At 36.6% G+C, this 24,751-nt stretch overlaps 1 protein-coding gene across 20 annotated transcripts in view; it reads left to right on the top strand.

Annotated features, from left to right (window-relative positions):
* CDC14B (cell division cycle 14B) overlaps positions 1 to 22,328 on the top strand; it is a 45,375-nt gene extending 23,047 nt beyond the window's left edge. Inside the window, exons 7-16 of one of the 20 annotated variants that reach the window (XR_011137876.1) lie at positions 1,384 to 1,446; positions 2,376 to 2,463; positions 2,797 to 3,027; positions 5,393 to 5,531; positions 5,664 to 5,817; positions 6,576 to 6,676; positions 9,271 to 9,416; positions 14,742 to 14,858; positions 18,470 to 18,535; positions 18,785 to 22,328. Coding sequence is in view for 16 of the 20 variants with exons in the window: in XM_068928150.1 (XP_068784251.1) it covers positions 1,384 to 1,446; positions 2,376 to 2,463; positions 2,797 to 3,027; positions 5,393 to 5,531; positions 5,664 to 5,817; positions 6,576 to 6,676; positions 14,742 to 14,858; positions 18,470 to 18,535; positions 18,785 to 18,824 (999 nt within the window). In the remaining 4 variants the exon portion in view is untranslated. The other 19 variants (XR_011137878.1, XR_011137877.1, XR_011137879.1 and 16 more) reach the window with 19 other exon arrangements.
* Positions 22,329 to 24,751: the final 2,423 nt, after the last annotated feature.

The following is a 24,751-nucleotide window of genomic DNA, read 5'->3' as shown; positions in this document are numbered from 1 at the left end:
GGAAGCTAGGAGCCAGTTAAAGCAGTTTAGTAGCAGATTTCCAATTGTTGCCTAGCTTAGATATTATTGCATTGTAACAAAACTAGATATGGCATCTGTAGCAGTTGACTGATATATAATCAACTAGAGTTTTTAAATAAGAAATTTTGATTTGTGTTTAAGTAATCTTTTCAAGACAGTAATTTGCACCTCTAAACACTAAATGTTGCCTGACAGATTTATCAAATGGCCCTCTGGCCTTGCGTTTTCAGGCTGAATACTCCCTTTGAAAGAAGTTGTGCATAGCTTAGTGATGCCTTTTAGGCATTTGCAGCTAATGACTTCTAGTTTTGCTGTGGTAATACAAATAAAACAAATGGTAGGAGGCAGGTGCTTGTTTTTTGTTTTTTTTTTTTTTAAATACAAATTGTCATCATCTGGTGTCTTATTGCAACACAGTGGTGAAGTAACGTGGCGTTTAAGGACCGAGGAATTTTCTGTCCATTCTTCGTTCTTCTTAGTGTGCACAAGCAGTAAAATGGGGAATTCTGTAGCTCTCCACCCTACCTTTTTTTTTTTTTTTTAATGGGCATCTCTGTCAAATACTGGTGTTGCTACTGACTAAGCCAGCCCACTGCAGCTTTGTGGTTTGCAGGTTTTTTGGATGTTCTGACATTGGCTGCTCATCTGCCAAGAGTGGTGAATTGGTATTCTTGTCAGTACCGGTGAGCAGCAAGAAAAACGCCAGAAGGTTGTGCAGCAAAAGAGGAGATTAGGAAGTGGTATTTAAAATAGCCGGGGATATGGGATTTTTTGTGTTTGTGCTTTCTCACTTAAAAAGTGGATAAACAGCCAGTTACCCAAATATTTAGTACAGTATAAAAATCTAAACTTAATGCCTGTAGATAATGACTGAGCATCAAGGACTGGCCTGAAGTCTGCTAAGGATTGTAAACAGACTCAATTTTTAGCCAATTTAAAATCAGTGAAGATATTAGAATTGTAATGACAGAGAATAGCTTTCATGCACCAAAAATATTTGTAATCCTTGAGAGCAGAGTTTAGAATATACTGGTAATTTAAGTAGTTATTTTTTTGCCAACTATTTTTCTCTTTGGCACTCTGTACTGCTAGCAGGAGTAAGAAGAGTTAATATTTCTGTAGTGTAGAGTTTTCTAGTGGTTAGTTGAAAACAGAAAAAGAGTGGGCTTTCTTCTTTACCCTCACTTTTATTAAAATTCACAAATCTATTTTGAACCAAGACTGAGTTGATCCTTATTTTTGCAGATAAGAACTGCAAACAGTAGAAGAGGTAGTAGGGGTTTTCAGTAACCTAAAGGAGTGTTGAACTGTCCTCAGTGAGAGGATGTTATCTTTGTTTAAAGGCTGTATTCTGAATTTTAGGCTTTGCGGTATGGTTTCCTGGATTTCAATGTGTTTGATGTAAATGAGTATGAGCATTACGAGGTAAGTGCTCAGTATCAATATTCTGGTTTGTTTGCAGTTATTAATGCGAAGATAGCTGTTTGATCATTTATACTGTTTCTTTTGTAGAGTAAGGTTCATTTTCTGTGTTCCACTTTTATCTCCTTAAACTTCAGTTCTTTTAAAGATGTAAAAGAGAAAAGGTAAAATTCAGATTTAAGCATAGTCAGGCTCAGAAGTGGGGAGAAAAGGTGACTGTTGCAGAAACTAAAGGGAAAATCCGTTTTTTTTCCACAGTTTTATTAAATCCCCGGACGATGAGGGGGAGAGGTGATTTGTTTCTTGGCCGTCTTTTAGAAGTTTTGCATACTCCTGAGCAATCTTGATAAGAAACATGAGGACATACAAGTCTGTGTCAAGTTGGCTTTTGGAAAGCAATTAAAGTGTATATCTATGAACAGATTACAAAGGTCTGATAATACTCTTTGAGGTAAAGAGAAAAACAGGGCTGGGAAACGCCAAGCTTATAAAAATGGCTCTGGGGCATGGGAAATTAACGTGAAGGTAAAGAACTACAACACTTCACTTAATATGTATTCTCATAAAGGCAAAGCAGTCATTTATCTATGAAGAACAAATTAGGTGTCTTTAGAATCTAAAAAATTATTTAGGGGAAGTATTGCCAAGGCCACAATTTATAAACTTATAAAAAGTTTAAAAAATTGAAGTTACCTTTCATCTGAAGGGCATTAGTTGCATTGCTCTGAGACTGTAATTTAGAAAGAGTAGAATGTGGGCAAAAAGAGTGAGGTAGAGAGCACCTAGCATTCTCTTGATGAAACAAAATGCAGGCTACTAACATGCTTCCTTTGGCAAAAATTGTACACCTCTTCTATCTAGCATGTGTTTTGAAACAATAAGGAAAAGCCTGAAAATGGGTTAATGATAAACCAAGCATTTTCTCTTGACAGAGAGCAGAAAATGGAGATTTTAACTGGATTATACCAAACAAATTCATTGCCTTCAGTGGACCTCATTCAAGAAGTAAAATTGAAAATGGTACGCTTAAAAAAGGAGGTGGGGGACACAAGCCCACTGCTTTTAGTTGATTGTTTTCAGTAAGAATAAGCTTTAAAAATTTTTCCTCAAAGGATGTGTTTTTTTCCTTGGCTATTTTTCTTTTATAAAAGTCCTAACAGTAAAAATGTAATGCTTGGTTTAATTGTATCTGAACTAGATGATTATATTAAAATTCCTTTTTCAGTTAGTCAATTTCTTTATGTTGAACATGAGTTGTATTTTGAAAGTATTTTCATCTATTGATTTTGGGTCTTCATATATTTCTGCAGTTTGAAGCTTATTCTTTTTTTTTTTTTTTTTCCTCCCCAATAGGCTATCCCCACCATGCTCCAGAGGCTTACTTCCCGTATTTCAAGAAACATAAAGTCACCACTATAATACGCCTCAACAAAAAGCTATATGATGCCAAACGATTTACAGATGCTGGATTTCAGCATTATGACCTCTTCTTTGCTGATGGAAGCATACCTAGTGATACTATAGTTAAAACATTTCTAAATATTTGTGAAAGTGCTGAAGGTGTTATAGCCGTTCATTGCAAAGGTATAGTGCACAAACTCTTTATATTGCAGATTATGCTTATAGTTACAGTTCCTGAGATATTTTGCACTGTAATTCCATTATTTCCAGTTATTAGCAACTCTGCCAAACTGCAGTTTTTTCAAACAGATTATTTACAAGGTTGGGGAAAATGAGTCCGCCAACATTAATAGTCCTTTTTCTAGGAAACGTTAGCACTTTGAGGCTTTTGAGCAGGGACTTGAAGTACTGGCAAGGTTTATAGTAGGTCTTTCAGAAAAAAACACAGTTAAATATACCAAACGGTGAGCTTCTAAAATATCGGTGGAGCTTTTTGAAAAGAGTCTTCATAAAGTATTGCAGTGTTCCTCCAGAACAGCAAAAATCTTTAGCCCTCAGAAACTGTTTTTACTAGCTGCATTGGACATGCTCTGAATATCTGTTCCGTACGTGGAAAGTTCAGAGTTAGACTGCCAGAGGGGATTTCCATCATAGCAGAAACAGAGTTTCCCTTTTCTCATTCCTTGAGGGAGATTGGAAGCCAAGGAAAATCTTCCCATTTTTGGTTCCAAAGCCTTTATACAACCCTCGTATCTGAGCAGCATTTCAAAACTTTTACTTCTAGTCAAGGCCAAAAATTTATGATTTCTATCTATTTTATCTCCAAGTTTGCCCCTGATCATTTCAGGTTGAGTCAACAATAGAATTGTTTGTGCTGTTGCAAGATTCAGGTGTCCTTCATTTGGCTTCTTACATTTTAGAATTAATATGCTAGACATGTGCCCAGCTGTACTGTTTATGATCAGTATTCAGCACGTTCTTTTAGAGCTAAGAAAGAGTCATTCAAACCATAATTTTAACACTTGGGAAATTTTCTACAGGTGTTCTCTACTCCTTTAAGTTTAGCTGGCAGAGGAGTGTACGTGTTTAAATGTCCTTCATTTAGGCCCTTCTGTCCTAGAGAGGAACCAAAATAGTTCTGCCATTGACTTTCAAATGTTTCATGTTTTTCTCTCTTTTATTTTTTTAAAAAATAAAAGGGGGCGGGGGAGCGAGGGACTGTAAATCCATACAAACAAACCTGTCTTTAAAAGAATACAACATTAAAATGTCAAGTGTTCCAAATGGAAAATACTAGGAATAGTTGCCTGTGAAATACTAATGCAGTTCCCCTTCCACACCATCTTTAGCTGTCTGCCACACCCCTTTGGTTCTCCACCAACTCTGCCTCAGTACCTGATGTAGTAGATCCTTTCGCTGTGAGTGAAAGAGAAAAGCCTTTTAAAGCATATACCTGGGACATGCAAAGATTGTAATTTTGTTCTTGAATCTGCCACTCACTGGCTGTATGTTCAACAAGATTCCACTTGCATGAAGTGGAAGAATTGGTTAAAACTGCTACGTTATTTTTTGGAGGCAAGTGAATACTCTTTCTTTCCACTGAGGTGTGAAATTTGGGCATATTGGTTAATTGATGGCACTTGTATGTTGCGCAGCAGTGGCTCAGGTTCTTTGTTTTCATTCAGATTAAGATGGTCTTTGATCTTTAGCATGATAAAGGTGTCTAGACTACCAAAGTTATGTCCCTCTCTACCTGATGCTACCTCTTGAGAAAGCAGAGAATGCTGCCACCTATTCTTTATGTTGGGCAACGGGTGGAAAGTGCTGTGTGGTTGTCTTGGCTATTGGACCATACTGAAGATTCAACACTGATGTTGATCAGCCAATTCTTAAGTGAGATCTGGTGATGTGTAGCTTGGCATTCAGAGCATATGTTCAAGGAGAGGAACGCTTGAGCTTGGAGCTATCTTCCTTTCTTTTTCATGTTTGTCAATGTAAATGGAACTGTTTCTAGTGCTCTTTCAAAAAAACTTTCTCAGTTTGGAGTATTCTTTGCCTGTCTTGGCTAGTGCCCAGCCTTCCATATCGCAAAATTTAGCGCTTCCTTAAGAAGTAAAAACAGAGGGAGGTTGGTTAGAGGAGGGTTTGGAAGAGCAACTGTTTTTAGTATGATTTATGATTAATTTACAATTGAAGTGCTTTGATAATATTGGGAAGAGGCAGCTGTTTTATACTATACATAAAAAGATTCTCATATATATATGTATATATGTGTGTGTGTGTGTTTATGTGCATATATACACATATATATATATTTATGTATGGTGGCTTTAGAAGGTCACCTCACTGAAAATGTGAGCAGTGTGTTAGTAACCCTCTAAATGGGGAGAAAAAGATCAGAAGGTAGGTTGTGCTTACCCAGTTTGACCAGTAGCAGGTTTAATAAGCTAGGAAGTTAATTATTTATCCAGATAACAATGTCTATAGCTACAGCAGGTTCCAGCTAGAAATGGATGTATAAAATAAGTCATTCTTCTACCTTGTGCAGCTGGTCTTGGGCGAACTGGCACGCTTATAGCCTGTTATATTATGAAGCATTACCGGATGACAGCTGCTGAAACTATTGCCTGGATTAGAATAAATAGACCTGGTTCAGTGATTGGACCACAGCAACACTTCCTGACGGGGTAAGTAGATTGGCTAGGATCAATTATTTTGAAAATAGATCTAGATGTCCTTTCTTCTTGTATTGTACTCTTTATCATCCTTGGTTTTAATTTGTTACTTTATTTGCTTTCTTTTTTTCCATACCGTGATAGGAAACAGGCAGAACTTTGGACAGAGGGAGATATTTTCCGTGCAAAGTTGAAGGAAAACCGTAATATTGCTGTAACAAAAATCCTGTCAGGAGTAGATGATATTTCAATTAATGATGTGAAAAACAGGAGAGCCATCCGAAAGGACATTGAACTGGTAACTGTCTGAACATTATGCTGTTGTAGGAGTTGTTACCGCTGTTGAGGATCTCTCTAATTCTGAACAAACCTGTACAATAAGTTATCAAATTCTTCATGTGTGTTCCCATTTTGTACCAAGAGATTTGGGGTCAAAACCGGTAAGATCAGCAAGTACGAAAGATGAAGTGCAGTGCGCACAGAAAGTAAGAGTATACTTATTGTATTGCAGTTCTTGTAAGAACAGGAAAGGACTCAAGATCTGCAGTCAGAAATGCTTTGATTGAATTTTGGATTCACTTGATTACATTACTGTGCGTGCTTTTGGGGAAGGGATGAAGGGTTTTCTGCTCTTTTTAGTTTCTAAGTAATTATGGCCTCTGTAATCCTTCTTCGTGCTGGCTTTTAAAACACTGGTAATGCTGTTTCCAAAAGACAAATGGAGGAGGAGGAGAGGAATGCTGTAGTTCAGTAATGATTGTGCTATACCTAAGCAAAAGGTTTAGGATGTGTTTCTGCTCTTTTAAAGGTAGATAACATTGCAATGCATATAATTCATGACATCGCTTAATAGTTTAGAGCTTTAAAAACAGCAGCTACAGGAAACAAAATTGTACTTATGCAGGTGAATTTGTTTTCATTTTATGTTGGCAAACTTTCCTCCTGTTGAGATAATTCTAATTTTAAGATTTATAATAAGGTTAACTCTTAAACATTTAAGTATATATTTTAATTCTTGCGTTTGGGGGGGGGTGTTTGCTTTTTAACTTCATCCAGTACAGTGATGAAGACGAAACAAACTGTGTAACGCAGGGTGATAAACTTCGTGCTCTGAAAAGTAGAAGGCAGGCAAAAACCGCAGCCACATCTCCGCTAACGTAAGTGCGTTTCTGCATGTATGAATGCCGTAAATATTTTAACCCTTTTCTTGCAGACTTCTTTTAACCCCTAAAAGTTTGTTGGCAACGTATTTTCACTCATTTAAAATCAGCATGAGATTCACCATTTCTCTGAAGGCTTGATGAGTGTTTAGGAGGCAGGAGAACTGTATTACTCAACTTTTAGTTTTCTGTTTTGTTTTTTTATTCCACTACTCTGTGCTGCACCAGTTCCCACTGTATTTCTGAGTGGTGTAGATTTAGTTTAATTACAACTATTCTGTTTTCCTTTGTTTGGTAGTATAAAAATGGAAGACTATCAGTCTGTGTGGTAGTGTTTGATTGGCTGGAGTAAGGTACGTGCTTGTTCTTGAAGTAAGGTCAGCTACTTCAGAAGAAGAATTGAAAGAAAAATCTTCAGCTTTGTTTGATTTTTTTTTTTTTTTTTTTTCTCGGAGTAGAATCTTCCCTAAATCCTGTGGGCTTTAGGAGAATAGCTGGTAGATCTGGAAGGCAGGGAGTAGCAGTATTTCACTAAAATTCAAAAGGAGCACGGTTCTGTCAGGGAGCCTGCTGTGCTCGTCTCTTTATTTGTTGGGTAAGTAGTGCAACACCATCCGTAAAAGAAAGTTCATAGTCGCCTTTACATCTCTTGTAGCTTGTGGCAACTGCAGGTAGAATAACTTTCTGGCTGCCCTTGCATACGCTACAAGAGAATACAAGACTTGCAAGGTATATCTGGGATTTCTTTTGATTGCTGGGAAATGAATAGTGACTCCTAGCTGTTAGATTTTTGCAAGTAACACAGCTCCAGCATCACAGTCCAAAGGCAACTTGGGTTTTACTAAGGTGTCTTTCTAGAGTGGATGACACTCCAAAGCTCATAGGTGGCTGCTGGCCTTTTTTATTTTATTTTCTTTCTAGACGAAACTTTTCTTTTACTGAGTATTACATTGCAGTAGCTATGCTTACAAGAGGAAAAACAACAACAACAACAACAGACAGGTTCTGCAGAAGACATGTGGCATTGCCTGACTTTTAGAAAAGCAACAGGTATGTAGTAAGTATACACTGAAAGAGCAGGGATATGCAGCAATGCATGAGGGTTTCTAAAGATAGATGAATTCGCCTTTGTTTTAAAAAGTCTTTTCTGTCCATGCTCTCGTCATTTACACAGGCAGTTGTATAATGAAGGACATATTCAGACCAAAGCCAGTATTCAACTGAAATAAATAAATACACCACCTTAGTTCCTTCAAATAGTACAGTGAAAAGCAGCCAACTTGCACATAGCCTTAGTTTTTATTTCGTAGTTCTTTTTCATAAATGGTATTTTAAGTCACGTAATGCAGTCTGTGAAAGATCTCATTTACCGTACATTCCATAGAAAAATATTGACTGTATGATACAGTCTATTCAAAGCCATTTTGTTAATATGCAGACAGTCAGCCATTAAAATTCATGAAACATTCTGCATCACTGCTTTAATTAAAGCAACTAGCTAGTTTGTGTTTTTGTAGAATTCAAATAAAGAAACCTGGAGTTTGTAGTAGTATTCCATAGGGTGTGGTGTGGCTAGAAGAAAAATTCTCTGAAGTGCATTTTCACAGGGAGTTTGAATTTCCCTCCTTCTCTTCTTCCAAAGTATTTGTGTAGTTATACATTTTTCAGTAAATTATTTCAGCTGCAAACTTCTAACACACTTTGAGTTATTATTCCTAAAACAAAGTACCACTAGATATATTTAGCTGCCTTACTTGAGTTAGGAGTCTTTTTCCCTTTTAGTTCAGACTCTTTAAAAAAAATAATAATTGCTCTTGCTGTGAAAATTATGAATGTTATTGAATTATTTGGGGAAACAGAAACAGATTTCTACATCCTCTCTGTCGATTTATTTCAGAGAAAAAGCAAGCAAAATAAGAACAGGAGAAGCTGATGAGAGCTAGAGGCATTACCTCCATTTAAGTTGCAAGGGATTTGTGTTAAGCGTTTGTTAATATTTACTGAAGTTGGCTGTATAAATTCTCTATGTCTTGATGAATGGATGCTTTTTATCTGTATGTTCCAATTAGCGATATGCTGCACCTTTGGCAAAGGGATTACTGAATTAGCTTCTGCTGTTTTGATCACAGGAAGGTAATATACTCTCACCATCTGGATATTTTGCATAAATTGTTTGTTTGTTCCTAGAAAACCAATCTGGCTCTGATTTAATGTTTTAATATTAAAACATAAGGTAGTGAAGTAGGATCTGTGAATACAGGCTGATCAAACTGCATTCTGAAATGGCAGCAAGTGGTCAGTGATACACTGCCCTAGAATGCATTTGTTTTCAAAGGAGTGGTATAGACCTTCTTTGGAATAGAAGACTTCAGTGAGTATGTTAGAAAAGTTGCTTTATGTTGATGCCAGTAACACACAGAATATTTGACAAGTTACGGTTGCCTGGATCTGTTACAGGAAGTGAGAAAATGCTTGGCTAAGATTATAGAGCAATATGCTTTAGAAGAACTTAAAATGAGCTAAAATGCACCAATAGCTTTTGCTTTTGAATTTTTGTTCATCTTTTCCTCCCCCTCCAACCCCTTTTTTAGATGGCTCCTAGCTATGCTGGTGTCTACACTGTGTAGCATTGTCATCTGGTGGATTGTATGTGGCTCCCTTCTTCCCAGCCTGCTATTCTGTCTAGATGGTTTAAGAACATAGTAACCATCAGGACCCCCTGAGAGAGAGCCACTGTGTAAGTGTCCCATTCCATTTCTCTACAATAGCTCACGCTTTCTGTCTAGTATGTCTCATAAATGCATGCTTTCATATCACGTTTCTTACTGGCTTTGTTGCAAGAGTAAATTTCACGCTCTCGCTTTTTTGTCTTTTTGTATATATGATTTGGAATAACAGTGATTTTTGTGGCTGGCTTGCAATACAAAAGATACAGACCATTCATAATTAGGATACTCCATAATTTTCAAGCCCTTTTTTTCTGTATGCTCTTGCAAATAATCAAAGTTACATTTGTAAAAAGGAAAGAAGAGTGTTTTGCATATGCAAATGAAGAAGTTAACTGCAGTCTTGCTTTGAAATTCATTAACTTGCAAAGGTACTTAGTTTCCCAAGGGAAGGTGTTACCCATGTGATAAACCAGGAATTAGAACTTGTCAGAAATGTCAGTAGGTCTTTGCTTTTTGCTAAGAGATTATATTACTATGCCATAAGAGGCAGTAAAACAGGACAAATGTATGTGTTGCTTTTTTTTTTTTTTTCCTCTCTAACCTGATAGAAGACAATGCAGGTTGCTGTACTTGGTCAAGGCATATGTAACACTTCTTCACCTAGGCAATCTGGCTTCATCTTCTTCTGTTCTTAATTGTTTTTCATAGGGCTTTATGAGACTAGTTCAATCCCTTCTTTCTGTTACTTAGATTCAGGCGCTGATTAAATCATTACAAATGTATTTGTTCCTTGAGTACCATCTTCACTTTTTCCTCCTCCTTGCTTTTGTCAGAGTAGCTGCACAGATTGCTGTGCCTAGCCTCCACTTAAGAGGTGTTACGGTTTCATCAAATGCAACTTTCATCTTTTGGCCAAATAAAACTTCAGCCGTATACAGAACTGCCTAGAAAACCACGCTCTCCTTTCTCTTTCTCTTTACTGCCCTACCTCTGTGGTGTTTTTTGGAGGGTTTTGTTTATTTTGTTTTTTCATTCTTCTAGATTGCTAACAAGCAAAATGGTATGGGAGCATGCTTGAAACGTCAGTGCTCCCAGAGAGGAAAAGAAATTGGTCAGAAAGTGTTTTACATCAGAGTGATAAGTAAGAAAAGGCTTTCTTTCCTATTAGAACTTTGAGATTAAGAATTCCTATCCTTCTCTTTGGCTTTGCGACTTCTTATTATCCACACCTCTAAAAAAGCAAAGAACTGTTCCTCTTTGCTCTGAAGAAAATGATGCAATAACCAAGAATTGGGGCACTTGTAGGCAATTTGGTTATCCTGTTAACCTTAGCTGAGATCATCTCTTTTCTCTCCCTCTCCTCCTCTCCCCCCCCCGCCCTCTCTCTCTCTTTCACATGTACGTGCTTTTTTTTTCCCTTTTTTTTTCCTTTTTTTGGAAAAAAGAAAGACTTAAAGATCAGTTGGGTTCTTTTTCTCTTAGGTACTTACCTTTGTCAAAGAACATATCTAAACAAGAGGCTTGTTTCCCAAGTTTCACACTGAAGTTAGCAGTAGCTTTAGTCTCAATATTTTATAGAATTCAGATGTCAGATTTCTAAACACAGACTAAAGAGCAAAACTTAAAAACTTTGTTCAAAAAATGGAACAATCTTTCCTTTTGTTTTCCTGAACTGTAAGTGAATTTCACTTAACTGTCTTCCTTCCTCTTAACATTTCTGTGTTCTCTCAGAAAACACCCTTGCTAGAAGCAAAGAAAAAAAGACTATTTGATATTGGTAAATGTGTTATTATGTAAGCAATTGGGATACTGGTGCTACTGCCTCATATCCGGGATTGATTATCACATGGTGTTTTGTGGCAACGGAAGAGAAAACTTTTTTTTTAAAAAAAAAAAAAAAAAAGCTAAACCAGTGTGTTCTGGACTGGACAGCTAGTCTCTCTTGTATATTTGAAGAGATCAAATTATCAGTCAGGATCTCTTGGCTAGTCAGCTAGTGCTGTAGACTGAAACCCTACACAACAAAAGAATATCAGTCATTTGTTAATTATTGATGACTTGAACAGTAGTAGGTATCTGAGGATCTGGGAGGGGAGGGGATGGTTTTCCTGAAAATCATAAGGTGATTAGGGAGAAAGCAATACTGCATATGATAGCCCTCATAAAACAGATAACCTCGGCAAAACTAAAACTCCCAACAGGAGGTGAGAGAAGATATGGTCCCGTGTAACCTCTTTTCCCCACATCCCCCCAGTGATGCTGTAATCGATTAAATTTTGAAAAAACTTCTTATATGCATTTATTTCCCTCCAAAGCGTATTACCTTGTTGGTATTCCAGGTTTTGGGTGTTTAGTGGTTTTTGTCTTGGCTTGTGGTGGTAGGATTTTTGTGTCATTTCTCTCTCATTCACCCTCACCCCTCCCTAAGTTTACTGATGAAACAAAGTTGTGAAATTATTTAAAAGATAGTTCCTCTGACCTGAACACTGTTTCAGTTTAAGAAGGTTTTGATTTGTTTGAAGACCAATACATTAGAATGAATAAGAAAGCACTGTGTGAATCAGTATGGTATCTGGGGAATGCGTTAGGTTCAGAACTACTCAGTGAGGCTTTCATTAGAGATTAACTGAAAATGAAAAATTCTTGGGCTACGTGGATTGCCTATTTTAACAGTATACATATTATAATATCTTGTAGCATGCATTCAGGAGATCTTCTGCATGTTTTTTGTTTGTTTGTTTGTTTTAGATCAGGCTCCAATAATATTTGCCTTCATTTATATATATGCATTATATACGTACATACCTAAAAATTAAATTTATATCTACATTTTATAGATAAAAAATTATATATAATTTATATACACATTTCTTATACACTTATGTATAGGTTTGCGTATAATTTTAGATACATTTATTTTTCGGTATAAATTTTTATGGGTAAATTTTTACATATATAAATATTCACTAAATTTTTAGATTATTTTTTAAAAATATGTAACCTTGAAAGTATAAAAGCCAGGAAGAACCAAGACTTAAAATAATTTTGATGTGTATCTGGTGTTTGCAACGTTTGAAAATGCTACTGCTTTCCAAGCTAATTATGTAACTGAATTTTTGTACATTTCTCCATATACTGAGTGTAAAATAAAAGGATCATAAAGCGTGACAAAGTTAATTTCCTACACCTTGCCTTATCAACTCAGATATTGCAAAAATCCTACAGCTTTTTCTGTAGTGAAGCAGTATTAGAGGAATGAGAGTCACAAGGAAGGAGATTGCTTGTGCCTCTTGGCACGTATTCGGTGTTAACTTTAAGGAGAAAACATGTTTCTTCTATGTTTCTGTTTTCATGAAACCATTTGTGACATAATTTGGTCAAACTCATATTTAAATGACTAAATGTAACCAGTTAAGCAGGCTTTGTATGCTTCCATTTAGTCCCTGAAGTTGCTAGTGGCACAGATTAAAAAATACAACGCCAGAATCTCTTGCTGTTGGTATTATTTTCAAAGCTTAGTTCAAAATGCGAGAGCCCAAATCTGTTCACGTTATATGATAATCATGGCAGTGAAAATAGAATTGTAAATGTTAATATTAAAACTTGTTAGAGTTGCTTCATAACAGCAATAGAAGGTATAAAGTGAACTTGAAGGGTTTTAAACATTTTAGTTTACAAGGAAAATAGATTCTTATTAGAAGAACCTATCTTGCCTACTGAACCATTCTACGGTTTTGAAGGTATCTGTTATTTGGTTCTCAGCCTCGCAAATAGCTGATTAAGCTAAATATGTTTACATTCCTCCAATTTTGCCCGTCTTGTGTTTACAGTAACGTTTGCCTTGCCTTATAGTAATCTTTGGAACACCAGTCTTACATTATTTTGGAGGAAGAGATGATTATTTGGTTTGGACTTCTTACAGATTAAGTTACAAGATTTTGCAGCTCTGAAATATTAAGAGAGATTTGTTCAAATAAAAGTTTAAAATAATCCAACTTTATTGTAGTCATCTGTTTCCTAAACAATCTAGAATTAGGTGGTAAGCAAGGTTACTGATCAGTTTTACTGCTGCAGAATGGAGAAATACAGTACAGAGTGGAATTTAAATGAAACTGTATTATGTCATGTGCGTATTTTTTCTTTCACTAGTTCTAGTATCAGACTCATATAAAAGAGTGATAGCTTAGGGATTTGTTTTTCTTTGTCTTGATTTCTGCTTTCAGTAATTGCCTTTTGAAAGGTGAATCTGTTTTGAAAATGATTTTTTTTTTCCTCCTAGTGTGCTCTGAATTTCCACGTTTTATGTTCATATCTCAAATTCTTTGAAAACAGTTTTTTCAGAGTATTAAGCAACCAAACTGCAGTTTATATAACTTTATGAAGGTTTTGGTTTTCAATCTAATACAATCTGCTGGCACAGATGGACTCAGTGAAGCCCCTGAAAATTAGAGTGCTAATAACTCTGCAAGAGAAAAATGAATGAATTTCTAAATTACAGGAATGTCTTAAATGATGTATATTTTTTTAGTTGGAAACTTACACAGATGGAATTACTTGAAAATAGACCTATAAGATATTGCAGTAATATCTGTGGATGCCGTTGACCTGTTGTCACTTTTAACTCCTTAGTATGATAATTTTACTACAAGTATATAGAACTACAGAAGAAGTGGTCTCCCTGCAAATCAGTTGGCTAATGGCTAAAAATATTGATTTATTTGCATTTCACAGTCTCTAGTTCTTTCATTGGTCATGCTGACACTGTAAGCAATGCTAGGATGTCTACCTGTTTAGGAAATAGTCAGTACATCGCTCTAGAGAAGCTGTTGAGCACAGCCAAGGTTTGAAGCTGGGTTTTGAGTGTGATGAGATCATTCTCTGTTACAGCAAAGCACTATCACGTTCAATGTTTTTCCCAGCTTACTGCATATGAAGGGAATATTTCATGACTGATTGTGGACAATTAGACTCTGGTCCTTAGGAGTTGAATTACTTTTTCGTTGTATTTGGTTTTTTATGTCAGTCTGGAAAATTAACATTTGTTGCATCCTCCAGATTTGCTCTTTGTTTTCTTTTGTTAAAATATACTTAAAATGTGCATTTTACAGTTTTTTGTCTTCCAGAAACCTAAAAGAAAATCCCAAACTATTGTTTCATCTATTCTTGAAAGGGAAAAAAAAACTTAATAAAACAACTTGCATTAACCTAATTCTTACAAGGGCGTTATAAAGTGAAGGCTACATGCTTCAGGCAAAACGGTTTGCTTTTCAGAATGATTCGTGGAAAGCCATATGATATTTGTTAGCTCTGCTGCAACTGGTGATATCCTCTTTGCACTGTTTTTCTAGAAACTTTCAGCTTATATAATCTTTCTTTTTTCCTACTCTTTTCAGAGTAATTCTACAGTCCAGTGTTCAGAAAACTAAAACCTCTGAACCTAGCATTTCTGACTGTACAGACATTACTAAAAGAACTACCAGGTCTGCTGCAAGAAAAAACAGTTTAAAAAGGTGAGAGTTATCCATCCTCTTTAAAGATCCAGACACCATTCACCAGACAAATACTTTGAGCAGTTGTATCCATTGCTGCTAGGGCCTTTGGCTGCTGTTCAACTCCTTCTCCTAGTAAGGAGAAGTGAGTAACACTTATCTGTTTAATGTCATGTACTAAGAATACCTGGAGCTTTAAATCTCATGTCATTTGTTTATGTTGCTGAGTCTTTCAACTTTCAGAATTTTCTATTGGACTTTCTAATGTTAGTAAGAATTACTGAAGGGTGAGGGATTCAGGTAATGAAAAACTATGCTTTACCAAACCCCTGCCTGGAATAAGAGGACGAAAACTGGTTCACAGCATTGAGTAAAGTATTAGCACTTCAAGTCAAAACCAAGAGGAATTAGATAGACAACTGAAATGCAGGAGGAAAAACAATTTGGCTATGTATATTGGAAAGGTAAAGTGTATAAGATGTACATGTATTTATTGGTATGAGATTTTGTAATGAAAGAAGTTAGAAACCTGAACTAAACCTGTGCTGTAAAGCTTAACAAAATTTAAAACTTGGATGGATTTGTGCATGGCTGAAAGTAGCTTTTGGCCAGGAAGCATACAGACACGTTGCAAGTATAATGCTTCTGCAGATGCTGGTGTGTATGCGCGCGCGCCTATGTGTGTGTGTGTGTGTGTATGTGTATGCGCACACACACATCTCTAAAGTTCTCTTACACTGTAGGTCAGATCTCCCTAGCCTGAGAGTCTAGCTTTAATCTTTGCTTGCAGTCCTAGATTAGGAGAATATGAACAGCTCCATTTCCTTCCTCGTGATGTTTTGCTTTCATGTGTGCAGACATCAGTATACTATAGAAAATTATACTAAACTGGCAAATGCCAGTTAAGCAAATTTAAGCCCTGCTTTAAATGAAATGGCATGAAACAGTTTCAAGCAGTTTCCAGGGGTTACAAGGACAACAATTTGTCTTGTACTTGTGGTGAAAAACTTTCAAACAGATCTGTCAGGTGCTAAAGAGAAACTTCTTTTTGCTGAGAAGACTAAAAGGTGGCAAATAACGTAAAAATGACTGATAAATATTACCAAAGATCCCAAGTCCTTAAGCAAGTTTTTTCCCACAGAGCTTTTCTTTCCCCTGTCTCGTCCTCTTTTATAGATAACAGAAGTTACTAAAAATCCTCTCTATGGGGCAAGGGAAACAGTATATTTAATAGCAATCTGTAGGGATATGCTAGTCAAAGAATTTTCTACAGCAGCTATATAAATTACCTTTTGATTCATATAGCAATTTGTAACAAAACAAAAAAAAACTTTTTCCTGATTTTTTTTTTCCCCCCCCCTCCTTTTTACGTTGTTTTTCCCATGTCAGTTTTGGTCCAGACTGACTGCTGTGATTCTGGCTGCTTTTCTTTTATGCCTCTCCCAGTTTTAAGCTCCTTACAACTCTTGGTAGCTGTATATATGCATATGTGTAATTGAACAGACATGGTCAGTTCCTGGAAAATACACTTCGGAGTACTTGTTTGTGTTGTGAGAGATGAGAATACCTATTCTGAGGAGGAACAACTTCCCTATAATTAATTTCTTGGAAGATTTCAGAAACTGTAAAAGAAATCGTTCATGTGTATTACCACATGTATGACTGAGGACAGGGATCAGGTTTTAAATATCTCAAGCTTCATAAAGTATGTGATATTTTGATGTATTTTCTAAAACTTCTACCCCAAATATTTCATTCCATGTACTGTTTCTTTTTTCCAACTTTTGAGATAAAACAATTTCAGTCAGGTTATGCTTGGATCCTGTCATCAAGGTTGCCTTAAATAGCTATGTCACGGTTCTGAAGTACTTAGCATGTTTTCATCTGAGAGGGCTAACTGGTTGTAGGTCCCTCTGAAGAGTATTTGAGTATGATTTTACAGTTTCATTGACTTAATAATGCAGTGCCTTCCTATTATCCTATTGGTGTGCTTCCCTATAGCATTTGACAAAACCTCACCTCATTTTTTAAGCTTAGCCTTTTCTCTTTTTATCTGAAATATTTTTGACTTTCCTGAAGTGTATTCAGTTTGTGTAATCTTATAGTGGTCAAACTGATTTATTCCCCTTCACCTGTAGCGCAGGATGGAAGAGAATACCTATATATATTGTTGGAGATTTGACATCTTGCCCTAACCCAGCATCTCTCTCTCTCCAGGACCCTATTACTTCTCCAGACTTCTGACATTACCATCTATCCTCATTCTTTTATTTTTTTAACCTCAGTGGAAACATCTTTAAGTATTTTTTACATTAATCTCATGCGATGTAATGAGCTATAGCCCATTTTAGTCACTTCTTAACACAGCTGAATCATGTTTGTATCCTTCCTAGTGCAATATAATCCAGAGTTACATTTGCCGTTTCATCCTCAGACAGATCATATCCAGAATCCTTCTTATGTTCAGCCAAAAGAGCCATTTACAGCTAAATTACTCGCTTCTGGTTTTGCAAAGGGATCTTGGAGAGTTTCAATCCCATTCATAATGTTCACTGCATTTCCTTTACAGAACATATCTAGATGTCAGCTGCCATCTAAGGAGGATAGTACTGGTGGATGTGATACATAATATCTTGTGACTGAAACAGCACAATCAATGAACTGCAGAAAGTCACATTACTAGAGCATTCTCTCTGCGATCTTTTTCTGTGGATGCCCTTGATCTAAGCCTTGTTTTCCAGTTAAGATGTGTGTCTTGTAAATATACTACTTACTAAGTATAGTAGTATAGTATTACTTACTAAGTAGTAATAAGTAGTATACTTATTACTGTGATTTAATAATATACATGTATCAAATCACTCTAAGGATAAATGTGTTATTTTCCTCTCCTTGTTTTCTCCTTGTGTTCTTGCTATTTAATCACTTGTAGTAGATGGAATAATGTGCTATCTCAGCTGGAAAGTGAATAGGGTAGAAGTAGAATCCCCAAATCTTAACCTTTAGCATAAACAAGCATTGCCTGGTTTAGTCCCAAAACACTTGGAAGATTGGTATAGCATCCTCATTTTACAGCTAGATGAGTAGAGATACATAGCAAACTCACATCTGTGCCAGGAAACAAAACCTGTGTGTCCTGGACAACAGAGGGTCCCCTTTTGCATAGATACCCAATAAATCTCCAAACCAGCTGAATCACATTACAACACAAATGAAACAGTCTTTCCTTTGTTATCACACACTACAGAATTAGGATCTGTCTCTAACAAGTAATTGATGGGATTTTAGTAGGTAGCAGTACTCAGTGGAATGGAGAATAGTTTTTTACAAAAAAGAGCAATCAGTAACAACTGTTGTTACTCTGGGAGAAAGAGGAAAAATGTATGAAAAATGTATTTTGTAGATTCCTTTACTTCTTTTAACCAGAGAGGTATATCACAAAAGCTAATGAGGAGGAATATGCCTTGATAATCTAATATGCTTTTGCATTGCTGGGAATTGTAAAGCAGCCTTCTGCTCCCTTGTTTAACTGAAAATTGCTTGTAGCATTTCAGAGCTTTGTCTATGTGTAATCTAAATCCAGCTTTAAAAAAATTAATATTTCTTTACTGTTCTTTCTACTTTTCCTACAGTCTGATACCTCAGAGGGAGAGAAGGAAAAGGAATGCTTTACAGCAAATGCGCTTAATGAAATTATGGTACTTTGATTCCTCTGTTGCTTTTCTGTATGAAACTGAACCTTTTCTCATATTGTCTGTAATCAGACCAGTCTGTGCTTTTTTTACAACTGATACTGCTTTGTTCTTAAATGCAGTGAAGTTTGTTTTCTGTTTCTTTCTTTGAAGTATTGTTGGCTTATTTTACATTGCCAGAAATGTTTGCTTGAAATACTGGCTTTTGAGAATATATTTAACTGTTTTCCTCAAATATATGTTTTATCATTTCAGCAGCCAATCCATCCCAAGGACTAGAATGGTATTGCGTTAAATTTCAAATAAGCAACCAGTGTTGAAGAGATTATTCAGGAATGAAAGGGATATCACTAGAAAGGACTTAATGCAATTCAAAAAAGAAGATACTTTGCCTCCATTTTTCAGCAAAGATTCAACAGAAAATCTGTCTGTATTTGTAGAATAAAATGAACTGTCAACATGCTTAATAGACAGCTTCCTAATGCGCTAAACACTTCCTCAAACAAAACCAACAAAATTTAACTGTGTAAATTTAGGCTCAGGTGTAAATACCTAAGCTCTCTATTATAAAGAGGGCTTGCTAGTATGTATGATGCATGTGTATAAATTGTGATGGCAATCACTTAGTTGCTGACCACCAGAAGTGAAAAGAAGGTGGGAGCTTTTAAAATATTTCAATCTGTCTTGTCCATTCAGATTGGGCTTGAGTTCAAGTCTCCAACAGAGAGTGAAACTCAATTGCAAAGGCTTCATTCCTATAGTGTGGGCACTCTCCTATGTTAATTGGTTGTCCTTTCTTATTTTGTATGAAGTTTTTTTATGAAGCTGTCATGTTGAGTATACAAAGTAATTATCATTCACCAAAGAGTGCTTTATTTTCAAGGGTTATGTGTTTTCTTTTTTAAACCTAACTAATGCAATTAACTTGGTTTTAATACTAACAGGTTTTCAGTTATTCACAACCAATAGCTCTTTTAACTCATTGAAATTGCTTTCAAGCTGGTATGATGTAAGGGGGAAGAAAAACACTTTACCATTTAAAGCAGTGCTATCATATTGAAATGTCATTACTATTTCTTTTCTTATTTACAAGTGTTTTAGCTGAAACTCTTTACCGTATCTAAAAGTTAATAATTTTTCCCAGGTTTTATTGGTACATGTGATAACACTGGATGTCACTGTTAGCTTTCGAGACACTAATGAGCACAACGCACAAAAAATGGCAAATAAGATTGCAGAACCACTGAAATTGGCACTGGAACTCAGGAGCAGGTATAGTCCATCCTGTTAAAACAAGCTATTTCAAAATAAGTGTTTAACATCTGGTTAACACTTCAAAAAGTACAGCTTACCTCTGTTAAAAAGCAGTGTAGTATGTAGAGGAATCTGTTGAGATTTAAATTTTCTCCCACTGCAAGCCTGCCTTCAAACACCAGCAGCATTTTTTTGCCCTGTCCTTTTTCACCTTGTGAAAGCTGCAGGCTTACTCCTCCATGATGAATCCTTGGCTGCCAACTTGAAGTTTGTACCCGTATATCCCTCAGACTAGATCTGTTACCACATAGCCTTAAGTGTATTCTACTTATCTATTGATTAGGTAACAGTTGTATTAGAGAGGAGTGAGTAGAAATGGAGAGATCTGAAACGTTTTAGCAATGGACTACTATCCTAAGTTTTTAAAGACAGCTATAGATACAAATGACTTCTGCAAAGGGGGGATTTTCTTTCTGTGAATGTAAGTGGGCAAGTTCAGCGGCTAGTTCTAGGAAAGAAATTCCTAGAAATTAAGATTCCTGTTAGCAGGTTGGTGGTTTTGAATGCTCATATGAGAAATGCAAACTGGCTTGAATGCATCTCTTTGGTAAGGCAGAACATCATGAGTTGGAAGGTGGACAGGGTGTGGAATACAGGTTACAGGTAGGATCTTTGAATTTGGACACTGTTCAGCTTTGCAAGTATGAATACAAAGAAGACAAAAAAGGCTTGTATGGAGTGAAAAACAAAGAGCAGGTGAGACTTGAAACCAAAATAATTCTTGTTTTCCTCCTAATCTTCAGAAGAAGCACCTAAAAGAAAGGGACGGAATTCAGCCTGCTATTTGATTAAAGCTTTTTGGCTTTTTTTTTTTTTTTTTTAATGAGCCATTTGCCCCAAAAGCAGATCTAGAGGTGACTGCAATAGTAGGTATTTTTAGTAAAAGTAAATCTATGTGTATGTTTAAGAAAATTTTTATGTTAGAAATTGTCAGTGAACCTACTGTGACAAGCCTTAACAAGCAGAAGGAGAGGATAAAACCAGTAAGGTGGGAGGATGAGAGTCAAAACAAGAAAGACGTAGTAAGATTTATAGACTTTGGCTTGTCCTTCCTCTGTTGCTGCTTTGATACATAGAGCTTCTGCTAACTGAGAGCAAGAGATTTATAACTGTAGTATTTGCAAATATTGGATACAGAAGTAACAAATATCATATTTGGATCAAATGAGTTAAAAATAGTATCTCCCATAAGTGTACTTCTCTTGTTCTGAAACTAAGTCTGAGTTATCTGTGTTTTTACCTGAAAATAATCAGGTTATTCCACACCTCTTCCACATATCTATCCCAAAAAATGAACATTAGGAGAAAAACAACAACAACAACAACATGTTTTATGTAGCCAGCAGAGCCATCAGCACTTTCAGGTTTATCAGAACATCAGGAATAAATTTGCATTAAAAAATGCACAAGAAACACTATGCTGGCAACTCTAGCTAAACCAAAACTGCATGTTTAGCATGAATGTTTTTCAGGCTACCGTTTCCACCACTGTATCATATTCAAACACATGAATGTCAACTGGCATTTTGCATTTGAATTCTCCAGACAGCCTTATAGGGAAAACTAATCCATTACCTCCTTGTGTCCCACCTAATTGTATTGCTTAATTTGCACTTTTGAGTTTTAATACTTTGCCTTGCATTTTTATTACACTGCACCAAAGCCATCTTAAGTACAATTATAAAGAGTGGGCATGGGTGAGGAAGTCCTTGTCTGCTAGGTCTTTCTTGAGTTGTGAAAAACTATGTGCCAAAGGGAATGTGTGTGCAGCAGCTGCTTTGGAGGTATAGGATGGAGTGCTGAAGGAAGTTAGTTATTTCTGCTGTCATCAGTTAATAGTTTTGATTAAACTTTTAATTCCTCCTCCTCCCCCCTTTAAATTCATAGGAGAGACAGATTCACCCTTGATCTCCTACTCAAAAGACACAACATATTCAAATACTGTAGTATTTTGGGTCAAATTGCTGGCTTCCATCTACAGCATCAATAACTTGCACAGAAGTTAACCACAGACTTTGTCCTTTTGCCTCAGTTAGATAAAACAGGAAGCACTGCTGTTTTTAAAACAAAAGTTAAAATTTCTAGACTCATGCATTAAATGGAAAAAATTAAGTGATGTTCACCAGTTTGTTGCACTGCATTTTTTATATTAACGGTTTGCAGACTGTTTGTCTTGTGTAGACTCATGTACAGACTATCAAGTTCTAAAATTTGACTAATCAGTACTGTTCATCCTGATTATTTTTAAATTGTATATTTCTAATCATATTTTTTAACTTGGACTGAGTGACAGAGTGGGAGTTTATTTTGCTGAAAGTATTTTTAAGAAAAAGCTTCGTATTATCTTGTAATATTTAGTAGTTCAATATGCATTTGTGTCTCATTTGAAAATACTGCATATTGTATCTGGTTTTATACAAAATATTAAATAGTGAGAATTGTAAACATGAATTGTGTAAAATTAAAGATAATAATCAGAAGTTCATTTTCTTACTTTATTTATTTCCAGCATTCTAAAAACTCAGAACAGAAAACATAATGTTTTTATAGGTAACATCTATGACACTTTAACTCATAACATGTGTGCTCTTAAAAACGTAATCTTAACTGCGTGAGAACCTTTATTTAAAGCACAAATCCGTAACAGATGCACCTTTTCTACTTTCAGAATTAAGTAACTTTTTCCAAGGGGGAAACTTTCCCTTGGGGGAACTTTTCAGGGGAAAAACTTCCCCTGAAGTGTGATGCCAAAAGTGGTAATTGTATTTGAAGTGTGGGGATACTATTGACCAGTAAAAAAAAGAAAAAAAAAAACAAACCAAGGGGGGAAAACAAACAAACACCATGGGGCCAGCTAGAACAACAGACTTCTTATGCCTTCTTCCTCTGCAATTGTGTAGTACTTGCTTTTGGAAAGTGTTTTATTAAATGCTACATACTCTGATATGAAAAATATGATATACTGTGATATTAAAATGAAAGTGAAAAATTATCAGAAGTGAAATTTTACTTTTAGGAAAACTTTTTGCATTAAAAAATGGTGGTCTGTTTTAATCCATTAACTGTTAAAAAAATATTAAGAAAAAATATATTGACCATTTATAGTCACCCTTACCTTCTGCACATTGAAAAAGGAAAGAGGCAGAATATGCATCTTGAGCAGAGCAGAGCCTGTTTCATAAATACAGAAACTTTCTCTGCACTTGCTCCAAGAAATGAGATCTTCATTTATGCTTGAAAAATTTATGCTTTCACCTGGTGTGAGGTAACCTTTTTCAGACTTGCACAAATGCTTAAACTGCCTTTTCCTGACAAACTAGTTGCCTGCTGAAGAGTGAGTGATAGACTTGGTCTGGGAAAACATCAGTGCACACACCTTATCATCTCGAGCAAAACACAGTTAAGCTGTGATTAGAGATTTCAGCAGTACTGGCAAGGTGGGGGAAAACAATACAAAACAAACCTACAACCTAAAAACCACTAGTGAGGAAGACACTTGTCAATGGTTGTGACTTGGTCCACTGGTCACTGTTACAGATTATTCTTGTAGTGCTATCATTTCCAGAATTGATTTAACTTTGATTTGGTTTTATTTAGCTACCTTAGTATTATAATTTCTACATAGACCATGTAGGAGCAGAGAAAGAATACTGTAATGAAAATGTTGTGATGCCTTTAGAAACATTTAAGCTGGAGCTTAAAACAGAAACTGCATTATTTAAGCCTAAGTGACTAGGAGTTTGATAATGGAGAAGTTTTTTTTTTTTCTTTTTTTTCTCCAGCTTTTGCAAGGGGAGAACCAGGAAATTGTGTCCTTAAACACGATTTGTGGCCTGGTTAGCATACTTCCCTCAACCCTCTGCCCAGATTATCTGTGCAGAACCAAGGTCTTCCTGGCCCCCAAGGCCACCTAAAACCTGCAACAAAAACCATGCTACCCACACAGCCTCAGCTATTTGTCATTTAGGTGGATGGGCACAGGCCCTCCCCCCCAACTGCATCCCTCTGTGTGTGTGTGTGTGTGTGTGTGTGCACATGCATGCACACACATGCAAAGCAGTGTTGTTAACACCTCTGCATTCCAGCTCTTCCCTTACCTCAGGCCCTGTGGTCAGCCCCCGACTCCTGGTGCTCTGGATGGACAGAGGAAGCTGGTCCCACAGTTGGAAACCTATCCTTGGCAGTAGCTATTATTAATGTGGGGGAAAAAAAAAAAAAACCCACAAAGTAGGCTATTAAAAGTGAGTGTTGCCAATGGCAGGAAGATAACCACTAGGTAGAAGCTGAAGCAGACCTATTCTTACCACAGTAGGCTTATCATGTCAGTGCTTTGAGGCCACCCTCTCAGAGGAGGCTGGGCATCCCCTTGTTTCTGTCACCATAGCAGAGTTCAGCTTCCTCATTAACCCTGTCCCACCTGAGTTTCTGCCCAAGTTCAGGTTCTGCCATAACCAGGACCATCTCTCAATATTCTTCCCAGACTTTCATGCTTCTACAGCTGAACATCTACTCAGTACCCACCATAGGCAGGAGGACTTTATCCTTTTATCTTGGCAGGTCCAGAACCTTCTGGAGTATCTCCTGTTCTGTGCCCTCTGTGGGAAAACCCCAAGACCTCTGGTGTCCCCACACAGCAGCTTTCCCCACACGCTGCTGCCTGCATGCAGGCCTGTTCCAGAGGAGAAACTCCAGGAAGGGGCACAGCACCGCCAGGACAGAGGCACCAACCAGCAAGGCAGTGCTGGCCACTTCCTTCCTAAGAGGCACCTGCAGCCAGCACTGCTTCTGGCAGGGCTGCACCTTACACACCTGAGGAAAGCCTGAAATCCCACCATGGTGGATAGTTCACATTTCATTAAGACTCTATATCAGCCACTGGCCAAGAGCCATGCTCCCCACCCACCCACA

Source organism: Struthio camelus, chromosome Z, assembly GCF_040807025.1.
Source record: "Struthio camelus isolate bStrCam1 chromosome Z, bStrCam1.hap1, whole genome shotgun sequence".
NCBI classification, from domain to species: Eukaryota; Metazoa; Chordata; class Aves; order Struthioniformes; family Struthionidae; genus Struthio; species Struthio camelus.
This window is presented reverse-complemented; position numbering and strand designations above follow the sequence as displayed.